The 23,694-nt window shown below is 33.3% G+C and overlaps 1 protein-coding gene across 1 annotated transcript; it reads right to left on the bottom strand.

Moving 5' to 3' along the window:
• Positions 1-1,086: 1,086 nt before the first annotated feature.
• Positions 1,087-22,810, bottom strand: LOC121985042 (vicilin-like seed storage protein At2g18540). The gene is made up of 8 exons (XM_042538288.1): positions 22,172-22,810; positions 21,761-21,806; positions 20,679-20,728; positions 20,532-20,573; positions 19,350-19,463; positions 12,084-12,162; positions 1,440-1,511; positions 1,087-1,346 (listed from the first exon to the last, which is right to left on the bottom strand). The coding sequence occupies exons 1-8, from the start codon at positions 22,705-22,707 to the stop codon at positions 1,299-1,301; spliced, it is 987 nt and encodes a 328-aa protein (XP_042394222.1). The 5' UTR covers positions 22,708-22,810; the 3' UTR covers positions 1,087-1,298.
• Positions 22,811-23,694: the final 884 nt, after the last annotated feature.

Raw genomic sequence — 23,694 nt, 5'->3', positions numbered from 1 at the left:
AATCATACTTTCAATCTTTTTCTGAAAACTTTCCGACCAAAACTTTCTGAACAGATACTTTTAACTTATATTTCAAAATTTTTAAATGTTTTTGAAAAAATACTTGTCAATTTTATTTTGAAAATAATACTTGTAAAATTATTTTTAAAATTTTTCAAAATGACTTTACAAAAAACAATCTTTCAAAATGGGTAAAAGTATAAATTTTTTTACTTACAATTACTCAATTGTTAGTCAACACCTAAGAAAATCGTTAGGAGCTTACATTTTTTTTATATGTGTAGAATTAAAAGTGTCATAAGACCGGAAATGTTAAGCAATTTAATATAACTTAAATATATTGTCAAGCATAAAAAATGAGAAATTGTTGATGCCTTTAGGGTTTGATAGTTTGATTTGAACAATATATTTAAGGGAATGTAACCAAATACCTAGATCATGGTTGTTTGATCAAATTAATTGAAGAATCCAAGCAAAATAAAGGTTGACTTGAAGTTTGGAAGTGAAAAGTCCAAGACTTGATATTTGACAAATTGGTACAAAGACCTAATGGGACTAAGCAGTGTATGTCTTAGTGGGACTAGATAGTGAAATTTATAGTAGGATTAGACAAAAGGAAAACCTGATTAGGAAGTATACAGTAGTAGTCCTAACAAGACTAAGCAATAGCAATCCTAATTGAAAACTAGAGAGTGGAAGTCCTAATAGGACTAGACAGTGGAAGACCTAATTAAAAATTAAACAATGAAAATCCTAACAAAACTAGACAATATAAGACCTAATTAGAAACTAAACAAACTTAGTTAGAAACTAAATAAACCTAAATAGAAACTAAGTTTAAGTAACTAAGAGCTGAGCACTTAATAAAGAGAGAAGACTCATTCGAGTAAACTCCAAACACGTCAACCTAATAGATTAGGTAAACCAAATACTATGTTTTGCTTGTTTATCTTGTAAGAAACAAGTGCTGCACGAAAGTTAGAGCGGGACCAATTGGGAACGGGTCCGGATCACCGAACTCATGGACCGTTCAGGTTTTAACATTAGCCTGGTGTTTCGAGCAATCATTCATCTGATCAGAATGAATGGTATGAAAGTTATAAAATGCAATGAATGGTTCCAACAGAATACCATCATATTCAACACAAACATAAATATGCAGTGTCACACGAAAATAGGAAGAACTCAAAAGGATATCAACATTCTTAAATTTTAGGTAGAATTATTTTCCTTTCCAAAACATGAATTTTTTTTGTTGTTGTTGTTGTTGTTGGTGCTGCTGCTGAAGGCAATAAACCTTACATTGCAATATCAGGATCCAATCTTCTCTGAATAGCAGCTGCAGCCTGGAGCAATTAAATTAAAAATAAATTTTAAAAAGATACTATTTGGTGTAGGCGTTCAAATATTTAAACGGTCACATGTAGGAAAAAACTCACCTCATAATTTCCCAACTTATACTGATACATCATTTCTTCCTTTAGGCGAGATTGCTCCTTCATTGCTTGAGCCTAAAAAATAATTAGAAATAAAAATCTCAGGAATATCACCAAAACGTTCTTTTTTTGTTTTTTTTAGTAGCTTAGGTTTAAGAAATTGTTTGCATTTGAAATGAACTTTATGTCCAGTTCTTGGCTTGACACCTGGTAAATCACCGTAGAAGTCCATGAAGATGGAAAGCATTGGTCAGCAGTGGGAAAATACCATAATCTATTTTCTAGCCGTAATTTGTTAATGTGCTCCTCCAGGTAATATCTTGATATTAACCCAGAGGCTATAAACACTACTCTCAAATAAGCCTATAGAATTTTTTTTTTTTTGATTATCCAGGTATCCAAACATTTGGCCCGACTAATCCTAGAGGTGGCCCAGCTTGGCCCCATAGACCGACCACCATGTAAATCCGAGGCCTAGAGATCCCGGAAGTGGAGGCCCGCATGGATAGACAACCCAGCACACTAGCGGTTCAAGCACCACGAGCATTGCGATAATGCCCAACGTGTGTCTCGAACCTCGGATGCCCTCGGAGTATCTGCATGCCGCTGACCATCCCACCGAGGGGGTGGTAATTAATAAACCTATAGATGTGGCAAAAAGATGACTTGCTCACCCCAAGCGCCCCTCATCACTGGCCCCACAACAAGATGGAGTAAGTCACGATGACCGAACGGCCTCTCTAGATGGGAGGGATTTTATTCCCTAAGAAATTATTCCCCTAGGGATTCGACCTTTGCTCTGGTGGCATTTTAAGATGCTATGGTAGGTTGATGCATCACAGATGATGACAACAATGAGGTCAATGACAATGTTGTTCTAGTTATTGTTATATTGTAATTGTTGTTGTTATATATTATTATTTATTTTTCACTAATAATGAAATATTATACCTATTATTAATGTGATACAATATCATTTGGTAATTATTGCTATAATTTATTAGTTTGAGTATCAATAAATATTCAATAGTTTATTAACAATAAGATTTCATAATAACCATATAGATGCAGTTAGAAATTAGGATATAAGTTCAAAAATGTAAATTAAAGGTTTTTAATTAGAAAATTTAAATCTCCAAACAGCCTGCTACTACAGAGTACCGCCTGCTATCAACATCTTCAACTCTCGAGTTGTCACAATACTTCCAATAGACTTTTAACTACCTCAGTAAGCCTAGAACATTCCCTCCAATACTACTCATAAATAAGTCCTTCGCCCCAACTACACCTAATGTCCCTTAACACGAGGCAATGATTGGAAGCGGTTGTCTGCAGATGTAAAACATTAATGGAATCATAAAACCTCAGCCATCTACCATTAGCATAGAACCTGTCAAGTCTACCCAAAATTGTCCTTAACCCTTCTATAGTTAACCAAGTGAACCTTGGCCCAACAAACCCCAAACCTTTCAAGTCGGCCTCAGCACAAAGCTTAAAAAACCAGAAACAAATCTGTTAAAACAAAAGGTATTTACCGCCTCTCTTATCATTCTATAAACATAGCTGTTGTCCCAATCAATCAACCATGGAACACTGTCAAGTTTAAGATGCTTTAAAAATAGACAGTCTATCCCTATAAACCAGCTGAGTGCTTGCATCAGTGCAGAAATATTATGCCTGCCTTTAAACACAATATTAAAGGCTACCACCCCTTGTAGAATAGAAGAATCTAATCAGACTCGTCAAATGCAGGAACCCAATCTCCACTAGTCACTACCCAGCTCCCTTAGCCAACTCTTCCACAGAAAAATCATTAAAATGAGTCCCCTCAACAACTACTAACCAACACTTGTTTCTAAACGTCCGACGGAGGAAGTTTGAGCTAGCCGTTCTGTCCAGCCCCCTTGTATTCCAGAATAAGGATTTCATTGAAAATGAACATTATAAAAAAAAAATAAAGTTTTAATTACAATTAATATTAAATAATTATCACTAGAATGTATTTTTTTGTCTACTTTTGACAAATTTGTGAATAATTATCATATGTGAAGAAAAATTGTCACAAGATTTGTAACCATTCACAAAAGTAGATTTTTTTTTTTTGTCTAGATAGAAAGTTATCAAAAAGTTACACTAATATTACATTTAATGAGAAATCCAATTAATACTGTCATAAGTTGTCACTAATGTAACATTTAATGACTAATCCAATTTTGATATTATTATTAATAATTTTAACTTTGATTTAAAATTTTGAACCGTATCGAAGTTTCGATTCATGATCGAAATGATACCGTAGCGAAACAGTTTGAATAGTTTTAAAAAATAAAATATATTAATTAAAAATTATTATTATTATATTCAATTATTATAAATACTTACTATTAGATTAAACTAATATTTTTAGAAATTAGGATTAATTGAAATCTAAACATAATGATTAGGATTAAGTAAATTTAAATTAAATTAAATTTCTTCTAATCAGTTTAAGGAGGAAAAGATTTCCCCATGTATTTAAGGAGGAAATGACTAAGAAAAAAAATTAACATGTGTTTAAGGATAAAAGAAAAAAAATATGGGAAGGAAGGAGAAGAAAAAAATTATGGGAAGGAAGGAGAAAGAATTAATAGAGGAAAGAATTAACCATTAAAAATAAAAAATAACAATTAAAAAATATTAAAAAAAACTCGATGGCCTCGCGCAACCGCCGTCATATTGCATGAGGCCTCTACACGGCCACAGGTCCTTGCACAGGGCATCCATGTAACCGTGGATCCTCACGCAAGGCCACGGACTCACGAGGACCTCGCACGAGGCCTCTGCACCCCCATGAGTTCCTGTGCAAGCCTCACGAGAGAGTGCCAATGTCAACGTCATGCTGGTCGATGGGCGGAACGATAATTTCCGTGAGTTACAACACAATATTTTAAACAATGATTTTAACTGTGTCAAGATTTAATATTTTGAATCATGCTGGAGATTTAATATATGTTGTGCTTGTCCAATTTCAATACTTATCTGATTGAATTATTAATGATAATATAATTAATCTGATTTTACTTGGTACAAGTTATATCTTTTAATTTTTTTATTGAAATTAATTATTTACTTAATAATTAATTAGATTGTTAATACATGTTTGTTCTTTTATTTATATATGTAAAGTAACTTAATCAACTCACTTCAAAGTCAAAACAACTTGCATCCAAATTAAGGTTTCTAACTTTAATTGCATGTACAGCATATACTTCTTCCATTTAGTAAAAAAAAAAAAAAAAAAAAGGACAGTCCAGTGCATAAAGCTCCCGCTATACGGGATCCCGGGGAAGGATCCATTGTATGCAGCTTTATCCTGTTTTTTGCGAGAGGTTGTTTCCAGGATTTGAACCCGTGACCTTTTGGTCACAAAGCAACAACTTTACCGTTGCACCAAGGCTCCCCTTCTTCCGTTTAGTAATGATTGATTTATGCTTATAATTTATTTAACTTTTGCAAGTAAAACACTAGAATGAGTAATTAGAAAATAGAAGCTTCTCTATTCCTCTATAAATTAGGGAATGATTTGGTAGTGCAATAGACCCCTAGTCATGGTTGGCCAACTTAGTCAAAGTTTGATCATGATCTAACATTTTGGATGTTTGAAAATATATTAAGTTGTAGTAGAGGATGTCAAATAGGTCAAGGTTGATTGCATATTTGCCCGTCGAAAAAATCCAAATGGGTCAAAGGTAACCGAATGTGTAGCAAGTATAAAAGGTGTGGAACTCTAAGCAAGTGAGGAAGTCCTAGAGGAATGAACTCTACATAGGTGTAAATACTATAGAGGAATGAACTCTAGGCAAGTGAAAATCCTAGAAAAATGAACTTTAAGCAAGTGTGGAAGTTCTAGAGGACTGAACTCTAGGTAAGTGAGGAAATCCTGAAAAAGTGTGAACTTTGGGTATGTGGAAATCCTAGTGATAAAGCTAAGCAACAGGTGAAGTTATAGACACGAGGAATTTCTTAGCACGAGAAATCCTAGTTTGTTGAAATACCAAGCAAACTCAATCAGTAGAAAGCAAAGCCTCTTATCTAAGAGGTCACAAATTTGAACCTCATTGTATGAAAATTAAGATAAATATAATTTGCTCAGAATTACAACTGTAGTCAACTAAAAGTGATATTTTGGTCAACCAAAAATGGTAAGTCCACCAAAAGTGATAGTTTCGTCGGCCAAAATTGCAAGAGAAACTTAGGAGAGTTTGAATTTCATCTAATCTAGTGGACCATAATTGACATTTTGGTCTACCAAAAAGAGCAATTTAGTCGGCCAATTTGGTCATGAATTTTATCCAATCTAGTCGACTAAATATGGTAAGTTAGTTGACGAAAAGTGATAATTTGGTAACCAAATTGGAATAGAACATATCTCGAATTTAGACAAAATAGGTCCAGATCTGTACGAGGCAGATTGCATGGATGATATTGGTCAACCAATATCTAGGAAGCAATTTTAGTCAACCAGATACATGTAGAAGGCTTTATATAAGCCGATTTCTTAGAGATTTCTACATAATTGCTCGTGTTCGATTTCACTAAGTGTTGCTAATTTCGAGGAGGACCTACTTAAACAAATCTACATCAATTTATAACTACCAAAAAACAATCTACAATGATTTTTTATAACAATTTCTATTATTGCATTATAATTTATAATTTGGTTACTTTTATTCTATTGTGTGTGTTTTATATATGAACTATATAAGATTTCTCTGCCTCTGGAAGGTGTTTAGAAAAAAGAAAAGATAGCGATGTTCCAAGATTGACCCACCAAAGGGTCATAGGCCGTGGAATAGGCCGTAGAGTAGAAATTGAAGGGTCTGAACCACAAAAAAGGGTTTCCTTTCTATATACTTGTACTTTTCTGTTTTGTTCCATTTATTTTTCTAACTCCAATGTATACTAACAATTTTAAAGAAAACTAAATGATTGATCGAATGATCACAAAGATCTACATGCATATTCACCCTTCCCCCTCTAGTTGCTCTACACAATTTTTTAAATTTAAACACTCTCGAGACTTTTATGGTTTTATATAACTGTGTTTGAGATTTATTCACACATAAATTTTAACATTAACGATCTTTTTGTTTGTTGAATTCTTTGATAAAAATCTTATATAAAACACTTAATTCAATGAAATAATCAAAAATTATATTTTTAATTTGATTTTATTTCGTTCATGTAACTACAATTATCATAATATAACAAGAGAGATGAAAAAAATTAGAATATAAAATATTAAATTTTAAACTTAAATTAGATATTTGATCTTGTAATTAAATCTATTTAATTTTATAAGTATAATTTCTAAAAAATGAAAATATGAAATTCAACTCAATCTAATTTGAAATTTTTAAATTTAAGATATTTTTCAATAAAATTAAATTTGAAAATATGAAAATATTTTATACCTCCAAATTTGACAAAGATAGAATTCTTTAAAATATATATATAACTATTCAGTGCACACCTATCTATTGCAATCTTCAAATATATTAAATGATATTTCAATTAATTAAAAATAGTGAAATTAAATAAATAAAATATTTTTACTTAAATAAATTTCAAAATTAAAGTGTCATGTAAAACTCTAGTTGTTTCTTGATGCTCGAACCAAAGCCAAGAGAAGACACATAGGAGGATAAAATTTTGAGACGATCTCGCTGAAACCTAATTTTCCAATTGCTTGTAATTTTCTAATGTTATACAAGTTAAAACACACAAAAAAAAAAAAAAAAACAATCTTTGTCAATGTTGGATAACAACTTTTATCCTATTTAATTTTTTGTTATATTTAAAATATTTTTTTTTAATTTCTATTATACTAATTATGTTAAACTAATATTTTGAGTTTTAAGATCAAGTGAAATCCGAAGTAGGGTTAAATGGAACTCAAGTGAACTGGTATGTAAGGCTCAATTTGAATTGGTTAAAGTTTAACCAAGCTTTTATACGCAATCGCCAACTTTAATTATATTTAAGTAAATGAGAATTGTTTTTTAAAAAGTTAGCAACAACAATAAAGTCTTATTCTACTAGGTGGGGTCAGCTATATAGATCTTTCTACGTCATTGAACTTTATCCCCTACTATATCATCATCTATACTTAAATAAATTTTATCTTATTTTATATCGCCTAACTGGAACATTTATTGGTTGCCTAAGTACATGTTCGTACCATCTCAAACGTGTCACTCAAAGTTTTCCCTCGATAGATGCAATTCCAACTCTTTCTAATGCTCTAATTTCTTATTCTGTTCATCCACATATGTCCACACATCTACCTTAACATCCTCAGCTCTACAACTCTATTTTCTACTCATGAGCTCAAGTCATAACCTAACATTCAGTGTCATATAATATAACAAGTCTAACCGTCGTTTTTAAGTTTTAGAGGTATTTTACGATCACATAAAACACCAAACGCTCTTTTCCATTTCAACCATCATGCTTCTATTATATAAGACCTCTCTCAATTCCTTCGTCGTTTTACAAAAATAATCCTAAATATTTATAGCTCTTAGTTCAAGATAACTCATCATCTTCTATATCAACAATTATCTCATTACGTTTAATATTGCTTAACTTAAATTTCATATATTTTGTCTTTACTCTACTAAGCCTAAAATCTTTCACAGTGTTTCCCGCCAAGATTCTAATTTAACATTTACTCCTTCACGTATCTCATTTATCAAAACAATATCATCTGCAAACAATATGCACCACGATACTATCTTGAATGTGTCAAGTGAGTTCGTCCACGTAATCAGATAGAGACTTAAAGCTAATGCTTAATGTACCCCTATCTTTATTGGAAATGAATGCTTTCTACAAATTCCAAGCCGGTGACGGCTATGAGTCGTTGAAACGACATGTAGAAATGAAGCACCCGACGGAATACGGATTCTACCGTTCTCAAACACAATTATCAAGATTTTCTTCAACTACCGGTAGTACTGATTCCGATTTATTTTTATATTCGGATAATAACTTAAGAGAATCATTAGCTAAATTTGTTTCCATAGAACATCTTTCTTTTAGTTTTGGATCTAAATGCACATTTGAAGATTTCTGTAAAGAATCTTTTAATCCATGTGCTAAACGTATTTCTACTTACTCGTACAATTAAAAAATAAGTAAAACAAAGAAAAAAGAATTTAATTAATAAATTTAGTAAATTAAATAATAAAGTTTCTTTATGTTCCGATATTTGAAGTGGTCATTAGCAAACACATTCGTATATGGGTGTAACTTGTCATTAGATCGATAACTCTTGGAATCTCCAAAAAAATATTGTTAACTTATAGAATTTTTGATGAATTTTAGAAGAATATGGATTAACTCATAAAATATTTTCAATATCATTAGATAATGCTAGTTCTAATACCGCTTGTATAGATCAACCTATTATTGGTGGTTTATTTTTTCATATTCGTTACGTATGCCATGTTTTAAATTTATGTGTTCAAGATGGATTAAAAATTTTAGAAAATTATATTAAAGCAATTAGAATTGTAATTTCTTATTTATGGTCTCATCCATCTATAATGAATAATGGAGCAGGTTCTATAAAACTAATGAAATGAGACCTAAAAAATTTCCACATGATGTACCCACACGTTGGAATTCAACATATGAATTATTACAAGATTCATTTCAATATAAAGAATTATTATGTTTATTTTTTTGCAAAAAATACTAATACTAATATATATTTATTTTCACAACAATGGAATATTTATAGTAGTATTTGTGAAATTTTAAAAGTATTTAATGATGCAACCGAACAACTTTCCAGTGTTTATTATTCCACTACTCAAGTAGTTTTAGAAAAATTTTCTAATATAGTATTAGTTTTAAATGACATATTAATAATGAATCTTTATCTTCTTGCATCTTAACTATGAAAACTAAATGAGAAAAATATTTTTATTTTATTCCTGAAATTTATTTAATTGCATTTGCTTTAGATCCTCGATTTAAATTAGAAGTTTTATAAGAAATATTAACTTTATATGATGACGCTTTAATTCCAATTAAAGATTCTTCTTCTCCTAATCCATTTAATATTATATATAATGTTAGAATTTATATATATGATATTTATAATCAATATCATGCAAAACATGAAACACAAATTAATATTTCTGAAATACAACAAACTACTAGTAGTAATTTAAAACTTACAAAAGCACAACTTTTATTAAAAGAACGGACGAAACATCCACGAGGATCTTCAAGTTTCACACAGGAACTTGAGAATTATTTTACGACTTCTTTTAATTTTAATAAAGCAGATAGCGAAAATTTCGATATTTTAAAGTGATGGTCACAGAAAACTCAAAGTTTTCCCGTCCTCTCCGTGATCACCAAAGAAATTTTAGCTTGTCCAGTGTCAATTATTGTGGAGCAAACGTTCAGTGTCGGAGGCAACATATTAGATGAACAACAATCAACTTTGTTGGAAGTCCAAGCATTACTAGACGATTGGACCAGAGCTGAGAAAAGAATTCAAGGAATGCAACTAACTTTCAGATAACGAAGTTGAAGATTTTGATACTAAAGGAATAAATACAATAGGAACAAAAAATGAAAGTGAGTGACAATGTAAAAGGATAAAAATGTAAAAGAACTACGTGGACTTTGATTCTCCTATATCCTAAAGGGATAGGTAGACAACTTAAATAAGTGCAATTTTTTTTAAATAATTATTTATTTTTTTAATATAATAATCTTGAACCGTGGTGAACCGTGAACCAAACCATGAACCGGCAGTTCCGAATCGTGAAGCGTAACTGTTTTGGGCAATTAAGGTTAATGGTCGACCTATCAGGAACCGTCGAACCGACAGTTCCGAACCGTCGAACCATCGGTTCCAAACCGTCGAACCGTCAGTTCCGAACCATGGTTAGATCTACATTGAGCACACTAAGACAAGGAGAATGTGTATACTAATTATTGCGTTCATATTAATGTGAATCTTCATAACATTGAATGAAACTCTTAAATCATATAAATCAAAATTTAAAAAATACTTTCTATATTTAGTATTTTCCTTATGTCCTTTAGTTGGGCTAAGGCTAACCATGACCAAATCGAGCCTATCTTGAGTACTAGTCATGCTTAACTTGGATACAACCCATTGACAACTCTATCATGATCCACATTTACAACATCTCATGTTTTGGGAAGATGTAGGCTTGTCTCTTGAATACAAGCATGAATACAAAGGACATCTCGTTAATATGTTAGAGTTGAAGTCCCTACTTCTGAAAGTTAAATCAAAATTGATTCCCTTATTGATTAGCAATAAATGATCCTTTTGACTATTATCAGATGGTTGACCATTGACAAGCACAAAATCAAGTTTGTTGGAGCTTCTAAAAAATAACAATATTTAAGCCAACTTAGAATGATCAGTGAAACCATCTACCAAACGTTGTTTGTGATGAGACTTCAAATAATTTATTTCAACATCCATAGATTAATTAACCCTCTAAAGTAGTCCTAATTAAGTAGGATGCAATACCAAACTCAATTGAAAGAATTGCTTGTAAAATGTGATGCTAATCTAGGCTGACCCTTAATAAGTTCATATTGAAGAGGGTTTTTGTACTTGAATTCAATTAAAGAGGTTCATCATACAATAGAAATAGAGAAATTTCTAAGATTCTTTGCATGCAACCAACACTATTGTCGAACAACCTCTTCAAAAAGACAATTGGCATTGCTTGTCAAGAATGCCACCAAAGGGCTAGATGCTTGATCTCCTGCTAAAAGCACTATAAGGGAGAGAAAAAGATTTCATAACTTTTATCCTTAACTGAGACCATAATATTTAATGTTTCCATTACCAAATTAAGAATTGCATAGCATCGAAAAGCCCACATTCACTATTAGTAACAAAATTTGAACATTTAAAGATTGTGAGAATCTAGAGGATTAATAAGAGGTTAACCATAAAGATAAACTCTGAGAAAAAGATGAAGACAAGGGAGAAATCAAGACACTTGATGTGATGCATTGCATCAAGATAACACATGGAAGCAGTATGATTCAAACATTTGTGAGATGTGAGGATAAAAGTTGCAGTGTCTTCATAAATTTTGGAAGTTGCATGAGAATATAATCTCCAACTACATAGTATGACTGACAACCAAACACCATCCTCAACCAAACATTATCGAAAATCTAGTATCAATCACAGAAAGGTGTTTGGTACCCATTCTTGATAGGAGACTAACCATAAGCTATGGTGTGATGTCTTTTCATTCCCTATATTGGTCAATCATGATTGTGTGAACACTCTATTTTCAAACGGAACAGGAAGAGTATCACACTTAAACTCAACAATCCCTTAATCCCCTCAGGATCTTTCCTAACTTTTTGAGGTTGCTTGTGATGCAGCAAATATAGTGGAAAAGGGCAGTTGGTTACATTCTTTAATGTAAAAGAGAGCAAGCATCCCTTAGTGTCAACATTGTGGTGGAATCAAAAGAAACAGGTACACACATGATATCAAAAGAAGCAAAATTAACTGCATGTAGAAGTCAAAGGGCTAAATTTTGTTACATTAAAAAGGAAAGCAATAGAAAAATTTCTAACCATTCCACCCTGCATTGAACGTTTTAAAGCTTCCACTTGTTCTTCCTTTTGTCTTTCACGCTCCCTTAGTAATTCAATTCTGTATAAACAACAATTTGGAGAGTTGGTAGAAATTGACAAATAAGCTTCTTTACCACAATTGTAGGACCATCAACAGTTTAATCCTCATATATGAATCATAAAAAAAAACCCTTGAGGATGATGCAAAATGTACTAAATTCAGAATGCTACATGAACATTGGAACAACTTTTGGGGAAAAAAACACTTCAGAAACAAATGAACTTAACAACAAGGCAATAACCAGACTATATCTTTTTCATTAACATATGAAATTTATGCCAAAGATGTTCCAGGAACCAGTGAAACAAATTAAACTCTAAACTTGCAGCTAAAAAATAAAGAGAACATCTTTAAAATGACAGGATCCGCTAAGTCATTACCATCCTTTAGAAGTATTGTTAATGAAACGAAGAAGCATGGTTTTAATGTGATCCTAATGATCAACATAGCCAAAATGTATCACTTTGATAGTTGACCAAAACAAATATTGTGCCTGCATTGGCAAATATCACAATGTCAACCATGCCAACATGAATTGGATAGTCCAACTAACACATATCTTAACTAGCACCAAAAATGTAAGATACAGCAAATTAAATAATAAGTGTTATTGGAGAAATAACCTTACTGGATTTTTCGAGAATTTTTAGAAATTTTTGGGGATTTAAACAAAGTCCATATGACACGTTTAAGGGGATGAATATATAGGTTAGGAGAAAGCCTCTTTGGAATATCCATTTAGTTTGGAGTTGATTAAATTGATTAACCAGTTGGGTTTAATTAAACCTATAATGGAGTCAAGGTTTGAAATCTCAACTCGTACTGAGGTTTCGATCCCAGGCCGGAACGATACGGTTTCGGTATCGTATCATGTCGTGCCGATACGGTTTCGGTATTTTTTTATTTATATATAGTAATTATTAGATAAATATATTTATTATGTATAATTTAAAAATAAGTTGTATATTAATTTTATATAAGTTCTTCATTATTAAACAACTTAATATTGTTAAAAAAAATAATTAAATATAGTTTGCATTAAAGAAAATTAATCTATCAATAACTCGAATTAAAATTGATTCATAACCTTTATAATTCTCCAATATTCAAATTAAATAATCATAATTATATAAATAAATATAAAATACTATTTTATATATAATTATATAAATTGACTATTTATTTATTTAATAATTTAAATAATATATATTTAAAATAGTAAAAAAATTAGAATATCAATTAACCATTAAAATAGTAAAAAAAATTTAAAAATAATTAAAAAATATCAGAATATAAATTAAATGTATTAGAGTTTTTATACAATTTTTCAGAAATTTTAAAAAAATAAAATTTTTTAGAATTTTTAAATAAAATTTAAAATATTAAAAATAATTTCAGAATATTATTTAATAAAATTTATTAAATTTTTTAAAATTTTAAATATATTTTTTTATATTTTATTGGGATAATTTAATTAGGGTTTATAAAAACCTCTTTAAAATATATTTATTAAATTGTAATATTAGTTTTGTACAGTTACCGCTCGCCCTCGCGCCACCCGCGCACCGCCGATGGCACCAGAGGCGTCCGGCTATGCCTCCAGCAGCACCGGAAGTGTCCGGCGAAGCTTCCGGCGAGCCCTGCGACGCATCCGACGGCGACGCCTGAGACGCTTTCGTTTCCGCCATCGAGTCGCGATGCCTTGCGGACGCCATCGCCCGCGAAGCGAAACGCCCTGGGACTCCTCCGACGGCGCCAGAGGAGTCCGGCGACACCTCCCTGCTCGAGACGCGCACGCATGACGTGCCGATTTCGCTTCGCTAGCGGAACGGTAAAACCGTCCGTGCCGGGCGACACAGAACGGTATTTCAATCACTGAATGGAGTAAGCAAAACCTAACTTATAAATACTAAACCTAACTCTTCATCCACCTTAATCCCGATCTCCTATTCCCCAATCCATCGCCGATTTCCCTGATCCCCCTTCTCCTCTCCCGATCGTCGATAATCGATCGTCCATCGCCGGTTGTCGCCTCGATCCACTGGAGATAGCAGTACCTTGCATGTGCCCCTCTCCCTCTTCCTCTGCCATCTCTGCCCCTCCCGACGCCACTCCTCACGCCTCACCCGACACCGTGTCTCCTCACCGAACGTTCATCGGCCAATCACTACCACCGATGTCGCACCCCTCACCTCCTTCGACGTTGTCGCCCAATGGCCCTACCATGGTCGTGCGACTCCTTCGTCGCGACGCGGACCGCCCCTTTCCGGCCACAAGCAAGAGGTTTTCATCTACCTGTCGCCATCTTCCCTTGGGTTGTGCCTTAGCTGTAGAGCCATAGTCGACACCTCCGATAGTGTCGAGCCTAACCATCATCAGCTATGATTGGGGAGCAAGACGGTCATCTTAGAGGTAACCTATTAAAACTAGTAGAAGATTTGGGGGTTGGATCTACTCTGGATACAAATTAAGGTTTAATTCTAGGATGTGGATGTATTGATGGTGAATTAGAATGTTTGAATTGAAGGGGCAGCGATTTCACGTTCTCCGACTATCATTTCCAACAATAAGACCTTCTGGTTTGGCAGCAAGCTTCTCCGGTTGTGAGTCAACAGCGAAGCATCCGATTTGGGTGAGTATTGAAGTTGATTTCATTTCTATATTGGATGTGAATAGTGTAATGTGGGTTGGATTGATTGTGCATTGGATTAATTGAGATGGATGAATTATGTAGGGTTGATTCATGATGTTTGGTAGTTGATACAATGGACTGAATGATGGGTTAATGGATTGTAGAAATTATTAAGTTGTATTGGATTGATTGATGGATTGTAGATTATGATTGGAACAATTAAAGGATTCATGGATGAAAGTAATTGAAATTAATCATTAATTAGATCATTCAATTAGGATTTTTCCTAATTAATTTGGGTTTGGGTTTAGCTAGTTGTTGCATATATAATTAGCTAGGACTTTGATTCGAGACGAACGTCTTGACATGGGATTGTTTAGCACGATTGACATATAAAAACGGGTATTTCTTTCTTGGCCTCTTTAGTTCATTGAACTTAGTGCATGATGATTTTTGATTGATGAATTAGGCTTCTTTACCTCAAATCTATTCGTCTATTATCCTGCTTGATACTTATTTGCTTGACCTTAGAGATGATCTAGTTATTTCATATACAGTCTTGGCATTGGATATCGATACTTTATTGCGCATACATATGTAGAGTATATATTGTAAGGGATGTCTCGTTGACTGAGCTAACATGCTGATTATACATATGATGTTGAGTGTACATGTGATTGATGTGTTGTAGGTGTTTACCATACTGACTGTCCATTTGCATGTTGTGTGCACACATGTCCAATGTTTACTATTGGAGGAATCATTTTGATTGTGCCTATGTCGTGTGTGCACATGTATCTGATGTGTACTATTGGAGGAATCAGGTTGATAATACCTATGTTGGTGATCATATGTGTGGTGTGATATTGGAGGTATCTTGTTGATTATATCTACGTTGTAGCGTGCGTACATGTATGGTATATATGTGTCTGGTGATGTTACTTATTATATTTATTGTTTAGTAGACACTAGTTGGATCTACCCATACCTATAGATATAGGTGTTAGATGGATCATTGTATTGAGATATTTATGATGATTGATGTTGCATTGATGATTATCATGTGGGTATCATGATTATTTACATCATGTTCATCATTGCACTGCATATTGACAACTAAAGTCTCCCATGTGGCTGAGAGAGTTGTCAATCATCTTTAGCGTCGCACACTCGGCCACTTATGGATAGTGATAGCTGGAGCAGTTGTCGCTATTCCTGTCATGTCACTCAGCCACTCAGGGGTAGTGATATATGACGTTGTGAGCAATCAGGGACCCGATGCTATGTAGTGAGATAGCTACATAGCGAACTATCCGCCTCGGCCGCTCTATAGTGGTATATGGAGGGTAGTACAGTTGTCATTTATTCGACCTCTCGACTACACAGGGGTCGTGGTGTCTTGAGGGGTAGGCGGGGTGACCATGTTGCATGCACGTGCATATTGCATATGATGCGCGATGCATCTTTTGGAGATAAATCTGCATTTGCTTGTGATTGTTGCACATGCTTGAAATATAATTATTGCATATGGTTGTCATACTTTATACATGTTCTTTTATCATACATATATATGTTGTCGGTTATATTGCTCAGGTGTTACGAGCAAATCTGTTACTAATCCCTAGTGAGTTTACTGATCACTATACCGTATGTGAGTTTCAGATTGAGTGTGTGCATCTATTATGCCAATTATGGTTATATGCATTTATTATGTCAATTATGATTATGTGCATTGATTATGTCATATATGATCATATTCTTATTTCTCTACTGAGATTGTATGCTTTAATCTCCATATTTTATATAGACCATGCACTATCTTATCTATTAGCTACTGAGTGACTCACACTCACCACCCCATTTGTGTATTGTCATTTTCCTCAGGTAGCAGGTAGATGATTATGGAGTCTTGGAGTATCCTATCTGTCGGTCTAACGTCACATCCGAAGACGATTTCTGATTTTGTTTCCTACTTTACTTGCATTACAAATTTGTGGACTTGACATTGTATAATTCAACTTTGTTTTGGTGGTTTGCTATGTGGTGTCTTGTATTTGCCTTATTGTGTAAAACCTAGTCAACTAGCAGTCTGTCGTTTTTAGTTTATGAGTTTTCTTTTTGCCTTCCGCATTTTTATACAATTGTGTGGGCTGCTTATATAACTGTGTGGTTATGATTATTTTCAGTCGTGTGGGATGCATATACAACTGCTTGGTTGTGTCTGTTTTCTAGCCGTTTGAGCTGTAAATATTATTATTGTACAATCATGTGGCTATATATCCAGGTTTTATTTGTCACTGTTACAGAAAAGATGTTGTACGTTTGTCGGGCAGGACTCCTCTGGGTATGACAAAAAAAAGGACAATGAGAAGAGATGCACTAGCTAAAGCACCAACAATAGAGAAGACACCAAAGCATAGTTTGAAATCTCAAATTGTGTCGGGCAAAACTGTCGAAACATGTCATTCTAGTAAATCTCCAAAACTTAATACCAATCAATACTAAGATTTAAAAACTTAAACCATATTGTAGTTTCAATCTTTGAAAAGAGAGATACTATTCTACTATTGTGTCGATGCTCTGACACATGGTGTTGGTGACAAATTAGAGGTTGAAGAAAGGAGATATTGTCTGTGTTGAGTGATATCAAATTTCAATAATTTACCAAAATGATATGTTTTGACCAACTCCGCCCATGACGAATCAGTCATGGTCGGTCCCAAGCCAGGAAAAAGGATGAAAGTTGCTTTAGATTGTCGGTCAATGTTAAACTATGGCAAATGTTCAATATGTTTCGACCCACCTAGTGGAATAAAACTTAGTTGTTGTATATGTTTCTACCATTTCAACCGGTATAGTATAAGATTCAAAATCATGCTAGGCACAAACAATGTCTCCTTCCTATACTTAATCTCCTACCTTTTTCAACTCTAATCCAGTATTAACATCATGTATCAAAACATTGGCAGGTAAATGATCAAAACGTCAACATGGCTCAAGATTTGAACATTGCACCAAAGTCGAAGAAATTGTACCCTATACATAATATGCACATATAACCATATTATTAAACTCAAACCAGACCAACCCAATTGATTAATTGGATCAAACATGTAGTTTAATCGATCAAAAACCAATTCAACTGGCCAATTTTTATCAACCCAACAAAATTACCCAATTTTGTTGTTAGCCCAAAACCCTAATAAGCCTCATATGCAATATCCTCCGCAATGTGGCATCCTCATTTCCTCTGCCTTTATCTTTTCTTGCTAGTTCTAAACATTGACAATTTTTTGTCTGCTCATTCTTCTCCCATCATCGCCAAGACCACCTCCAAAGCCAGACACATTAAATCTCTTCTTTCCTCTATCTACTATTAATTTTGTTCTCTCATCATCGCCAATGTTGTTTGGTGCCCATAAATCTCCTATCTCATTGTCCATTGCTTGGTGGCTTAGGGGGAAATGGTTGTTGGTGCTCTATTGCCGACTACTCTCTTACCTTCTCTTATTCAACCTTATGTTGTCCTATCCAACCCCAGGATGTTTGTCTCCATCCCACTTCCTTTTCTTTAATCATCTCCTCCAACAAAATGTCATTGCTAAGTTGCTATTAGTGCCAACAAGTAACAAAATTTTAAAATTCTAACTTTCAACAACTCCAAGCTGTAGTGAGGTTCTCAGTTCATCCTCCTTTAGGTTTTTTTTTTCAATTAGCAGTGTATAATTATTAAAGTTTTTAACATCTAATTGTTAGTCATGGCATTTTTTATATGTATTATTTGAATTGTTTATTTTTAGTTTTGTATTAACATTTATTATTTAAGCACTAGAAATTAGTTATATTTATATTAGTTAGCTTGACAGGGTCAATGTTCAGTTCGATATCCAATTAGGCCAATTAACAACCAGTGACCCAAAACTTTTCCGGTTTGATTATCAATGCAGTTCTAATAACTTTGCATATACTTATTCTAATTTCAATTGTGTTAGCTCAAGTCCAATCCAAATGGTTTGAACATTATTTAATATGAATTTCAAATATATATATATATATATATGAAATTAATCTCCCTAAGATGCTACAAAAACAAATTCCCCACATTCATAACAATCATTTTGACATCAAGGAAGTATAATTGATAAGTTTGTTACATTTTTGCAACTTCTTGCTCCAAAATTATTGTTTCGATTTAATTTCTACAAGTTAAGGGGATTTATAATTAAAATTCATTTCAGTTGATATAAAAACATATTGAAAGATGTCAAAGCATGCCAAGTGTCTGCCCGATATGGAACCAAAGTGGTACCGTCCTGGTGGGAGATTGAAACCCCAGCACAGACCATATTTTAAACCCTACAAAGTGACTGCTCAGCTTAAATATTTCTAATTGACATTTACAATCAAGCTCAGCAATCAAGAGAGAAAAAATCAACATTAAGATTGGTTTGGATTATGATAGAGGTGAAAAAAGTGAGATAGTTAATAGCTCGATCTGATGTGTTAACAAATAATACTGGTTCAAGTTAACAAAGTTAAACTACACAGAAAAATAGAACTATCAAATACAGACCTACGCTGTTCTTCATCATTAAAAACTGAGCGCTCTATTTCTTGAATCTTTTGTGGTCCTTTTTTCATCTCTTTTTCCATCTTCCGCCGATGATAGGCATCTAAGTTATAGTATCTGAACAATATAGCAAGAAGAGAAAAAAAAACAATAAATTCATTAGCAAAAGAGATCTACCAAATATCAGACATTTGCAAATAATTGTCTATAACTCCACTAGAACAAGCTTAGTCATGTTATAAGGTCTTTGAAACTAGGAGCATATTTTTCAAGGTGATTGATATGCACTATTAAATGGTAAAACAAGTCATAATTACCAGAGTTGATAAATTATAGCTACAATGAAAGAGAGGAGCACAAGAGTTTTACAAGTGTATACAGTTTGAAAAGAAAAGAACTAAAATTACATTGATGAGTTCAATTGAATTAGGAACGAATGTCATTTATTGGATGGCTTTCTCCCAAAGGTTGTAAAAGCTAACACATATACCCAACATCATAAAAGGTATTTTCTTCCTGATGCATTGTTAAACTGCCATCACAAGACCATCCATAAAGAACCATAGGCAAATAAATAAAGAAAAAAATAAGTAGAATTATCAGAAATCAATTGGACATAGATGATCCTAATGAACATCATATCCTCGAAAGAAGGCCTATGATAATCCAATCACAGTATATCAAACCAAAGACCACCAAAGAATTTATATTTGCCAGACCCCACACGCCAATCTAAGAAAGTAATAGAGAGAATTATAAAATTCTTACTAAACAGATCCATAAAATGTGCACTGAGTTTCAGATTCAAAACAAAGATGGAAGCTGAAACACTTGCAAGGCTGGAAGAAGTATATTCCAGTAGACACCAGAGAATGGTAACTGAAAACAGCCTTCTAAATCATTGTTGGTAGCTTCTCCAAATGAGAACTTTTTCCTGCCATCGAGTGAAACCACATTGTATGCAGTTTCTTATTAAACCAACAACACAAACCCATAACTTGAAACATTAACATGGGGATCAAAGGTCAACAAATGATAAATCGAGAATGTTGAAGAAATCGAGATCGCATATTAATTCATTGGCAGCATAAAATAAAATAATAATAATAACAGAAAGAAATATTCTTAATACAAAACAGCTTGGAATAAAATCTGAATGCCTATGAGCATCTCGGTAATCCTTACTTCTTTGATGGAAATGTAGCTGTATTATGGTCCTCCATAAACCTGTTAAGAGATGAAAAAACAATATCAAAAACTAAAAATCATAGCCAAAAGCACTTTATGCATCTTCTTAAGCATGATGTTTTGGAAATATTGTGCATGACTTACTCCTTGAACATTTGCTTCTCTTCCCGATTAGATAGAATTTCCAGATTAACCTAGAATTCCATAATTATAAACATTAAAATATTAAACAATGGTCAATAAGCACTAGCTTTAGCCTACAGTTTGGGACTTAAAATGTAATACAATATAATCCAGAATAAGGAACACACTAAGGACTTTGAAAGAAAGATAATGTGCATGTAATTAAAATCTAGGTATTGATACATAAAGAATCAACTAGCTTAAACATTTAAAGGACATTAGTTTCTTTCACTTGAATAATCTATTAGATTGACAAGTTTAATTAACATATTAATAGCCAAAAACCACTAATGAGGGAAGAAAATACACAAACATTATTTTAGAACATAGTTGCCTTTTATTTTTTGATAAAAAAAGTAGAGAATATTTGGTGAAGTATCCTGAAGTTATCAAGAAACTGATCGATTGTTGTCAAATAGAGTAATTAATCAGGAGGGAAAATGAAGGTAGACATAATCAATACCAACTGATGTGGCTGATGAGCAAAAGAATCTAGAACTGAACTTAATTCAACTGCTCGAAGATAGGTTTTGTGCAGATTTGTCAAACACGTATTGAAGCTGCAACACATTTTTCATCAGAGAAACCTCAAAAACAAGATGCATAAGCTGCCCTTAACATGAGAAAATATGTCCTCAAACCCTAATGCTGTCATTTAAGAACAGTTTAAAAGAAACACCAGGAATGATATTCAACAATTCACAATTGCTCATAAAATTGAATCCATCTTCTCAAAAGTCACAACAGTCTAAAAATCAGTAGAATAGAACCCTAAGGGATAGACATTTGGTAGATGCACTAACCTTCATTTTGAGTTTATGCTCACTGAATATATAACAAAAAATATATGACAAAAAATAAATAATAAATAAGTCTCCAGCAACCGAAATTACACGACAACTATGTAGGATCTAAGCACCAACAAACTAAACAGGACAATGAAAAAACAACCAATTTTTAGCAGTTTATCCCAAAGAAGCCCACTTACAATGCACAAAGGTCAAGCTTTTCTATTTACAACATTTCCTTCGAAAAACAAATACCTGTTTGACTTCAGCTAGCCAAGCAGTAAACTCAGGTCGTTTATTCCTGGAATAAAATTAAAAAAAAATTGATCACGGACGAACTAATTGCATCAAAGCAGTAAATGAACTGACACAGTGCATCTTCCCTTTCACCCAGTGGATATCATTGTCTGCCTTCATTTCATTATAATCATAAATCTTTTAAGTCGTTGATGCATGAATGCCATCAAACCATCACACGAAAAGATACTACAATCATATTCACTAGAATAAACTGACTAGGTAAGCAGTATATGGTGTTAATGCAAAACCATATAGGAATTTAGTTGCTGTTAGCTCACGTTGAAAGAAAAATTGCAAAGATCACTGGTGTCACACCCCCGACGGAAATAGGATAAAAAGAAGGCAGTGCACTAAGGTAGTACTAACCACATGTCAACTTCTTTGATAATGCCATACTTTCCCCACGAATTTGTTACTGCCCCTTTTTTGGCTGCCTCCTTCTCTTTTTTCTTATCCTTTCTCTTCTTCCTCTTCTCTTCCTTCTCCATTTTTCTCCTCTTCCTCCTATACTTCTCCTTTCTTCGCTTGTGCTCCTCGTACTCCCTCTCCTGTTCCTTCCGCTTCTCTCGCCTCCTCCTCCGCCTTGCCTCATCCTCGCTCTTAGATGTCTCTGACTCTAATTGGCTTCCGGACTCCTCAGTGTCGGATTCCGAACAGGAATCGGACGAAGCTGAATGCTCGGGTTCTCTACCCGAAGAGCGGCCCCTCCTTCTGTGCTCTCTCTTCGAGCTATGGTGTCGCCTTCCCTTCCTCTTTGATCGATAGCTCTCCCCGTCGGAACCACTAGAATCATCCTCGCTGCCAGTCTCCTCCTCCTCCTCCTCCTGCCGCTTGGATTTCTTTCGGTGAGCGGCCCGATCTTCCTCTTCCTGAGCAGTGGAACCGTTTCGACGCTTTCTCATTTCTAGGGTTTCTGTTGTTCTATAGCTGAGGATCGGCTGGAGCCCAAGAATGAAGGGGAAATACACGTTGAATAAGCGAAGGAGGATTTTAATTTGGGGATAAAAGGAAGAAAGATGGATTTCGAATGTAAAAGTAATCTGTTATCTTATTTAAAAATTGTATTCTAAATTTTATGGAGGTAGCTAAAAAACATTTTATTAGTTATCTTATCTATTTTTTTAAATGTAAATTTAATGAATAATAATTTTTTACATTTAAGAAATATAATTATTATCCTAAAAATAAAATAATATTTCTTTATAATCTCTCTCCTTCGTTTCATAAATATAATAATAATAATAAAAATAAATAAATTAAGGATGATAACTATTTTAGACTAATTGATATAGTATGTAGTGAAAAATATTTATATAAATTTAATAAAATAAATTATTTATCATAAATTTTAGATATAATGATAGAGAATATGATATGAATACTCTAAAAGATACAATTCACTAACATGTTTACTTAGATGGGATGAACTATGAAAATTTTTTCTCTATTTACTTTATAAAAATTTTAGTGCTAATGAAGAAAGTTCGGTAAATTACCAAACTACGTAAGTAAACTGGTATATCATCTAAATCATATACGTGATTTTAGAAATTATCGAATTATGTATCTTCTACTTCTTTAGAACATTTCCAATGGGGGATATTTGGAGGGGATATTTCTCCAAATATCCCTCCTCTCAAATATCTCCCATTGTGGGGGATATTTGAGGGAAGATTAGAAATCACCGGGCACAAATTTGTACTAGGTGATTTTCTCTTGTGGGGCCCACCGATATGGTGGGCTGCCATTGTTTTGAGTTTTTTATTTTTTTTAATTTAATTAAATATAGTGGGCTGTCGTTACTTTTAGATTTTTTTAATTTAATTAAATTTAGAAAATTTAAAACAAATCAAACGTTAACGTTCGAAAAATCAACGTTCGGAAAATTA

This window comes from Zingiber officinale, chromosome 1B, assembly GCF_018446385.1.
Source record: "Zingiber officinale cultivar Zhangliang chromosome 1B, Zo_v1.1, whole genome shotgun sequence".
Classification (NCBI taxonomy): Eukaryota; Viridiplantae; Streptophyta; class Magnoliopsida; order Zingiberales; family Zingiberaceae; genus Zingiber; species Zingiber officinale.
The sequence above is the reverse complement of the archived record's forward strand: the minus strand, read 5'-3'. Positions and strand labels throughout refer to the sequence as shown.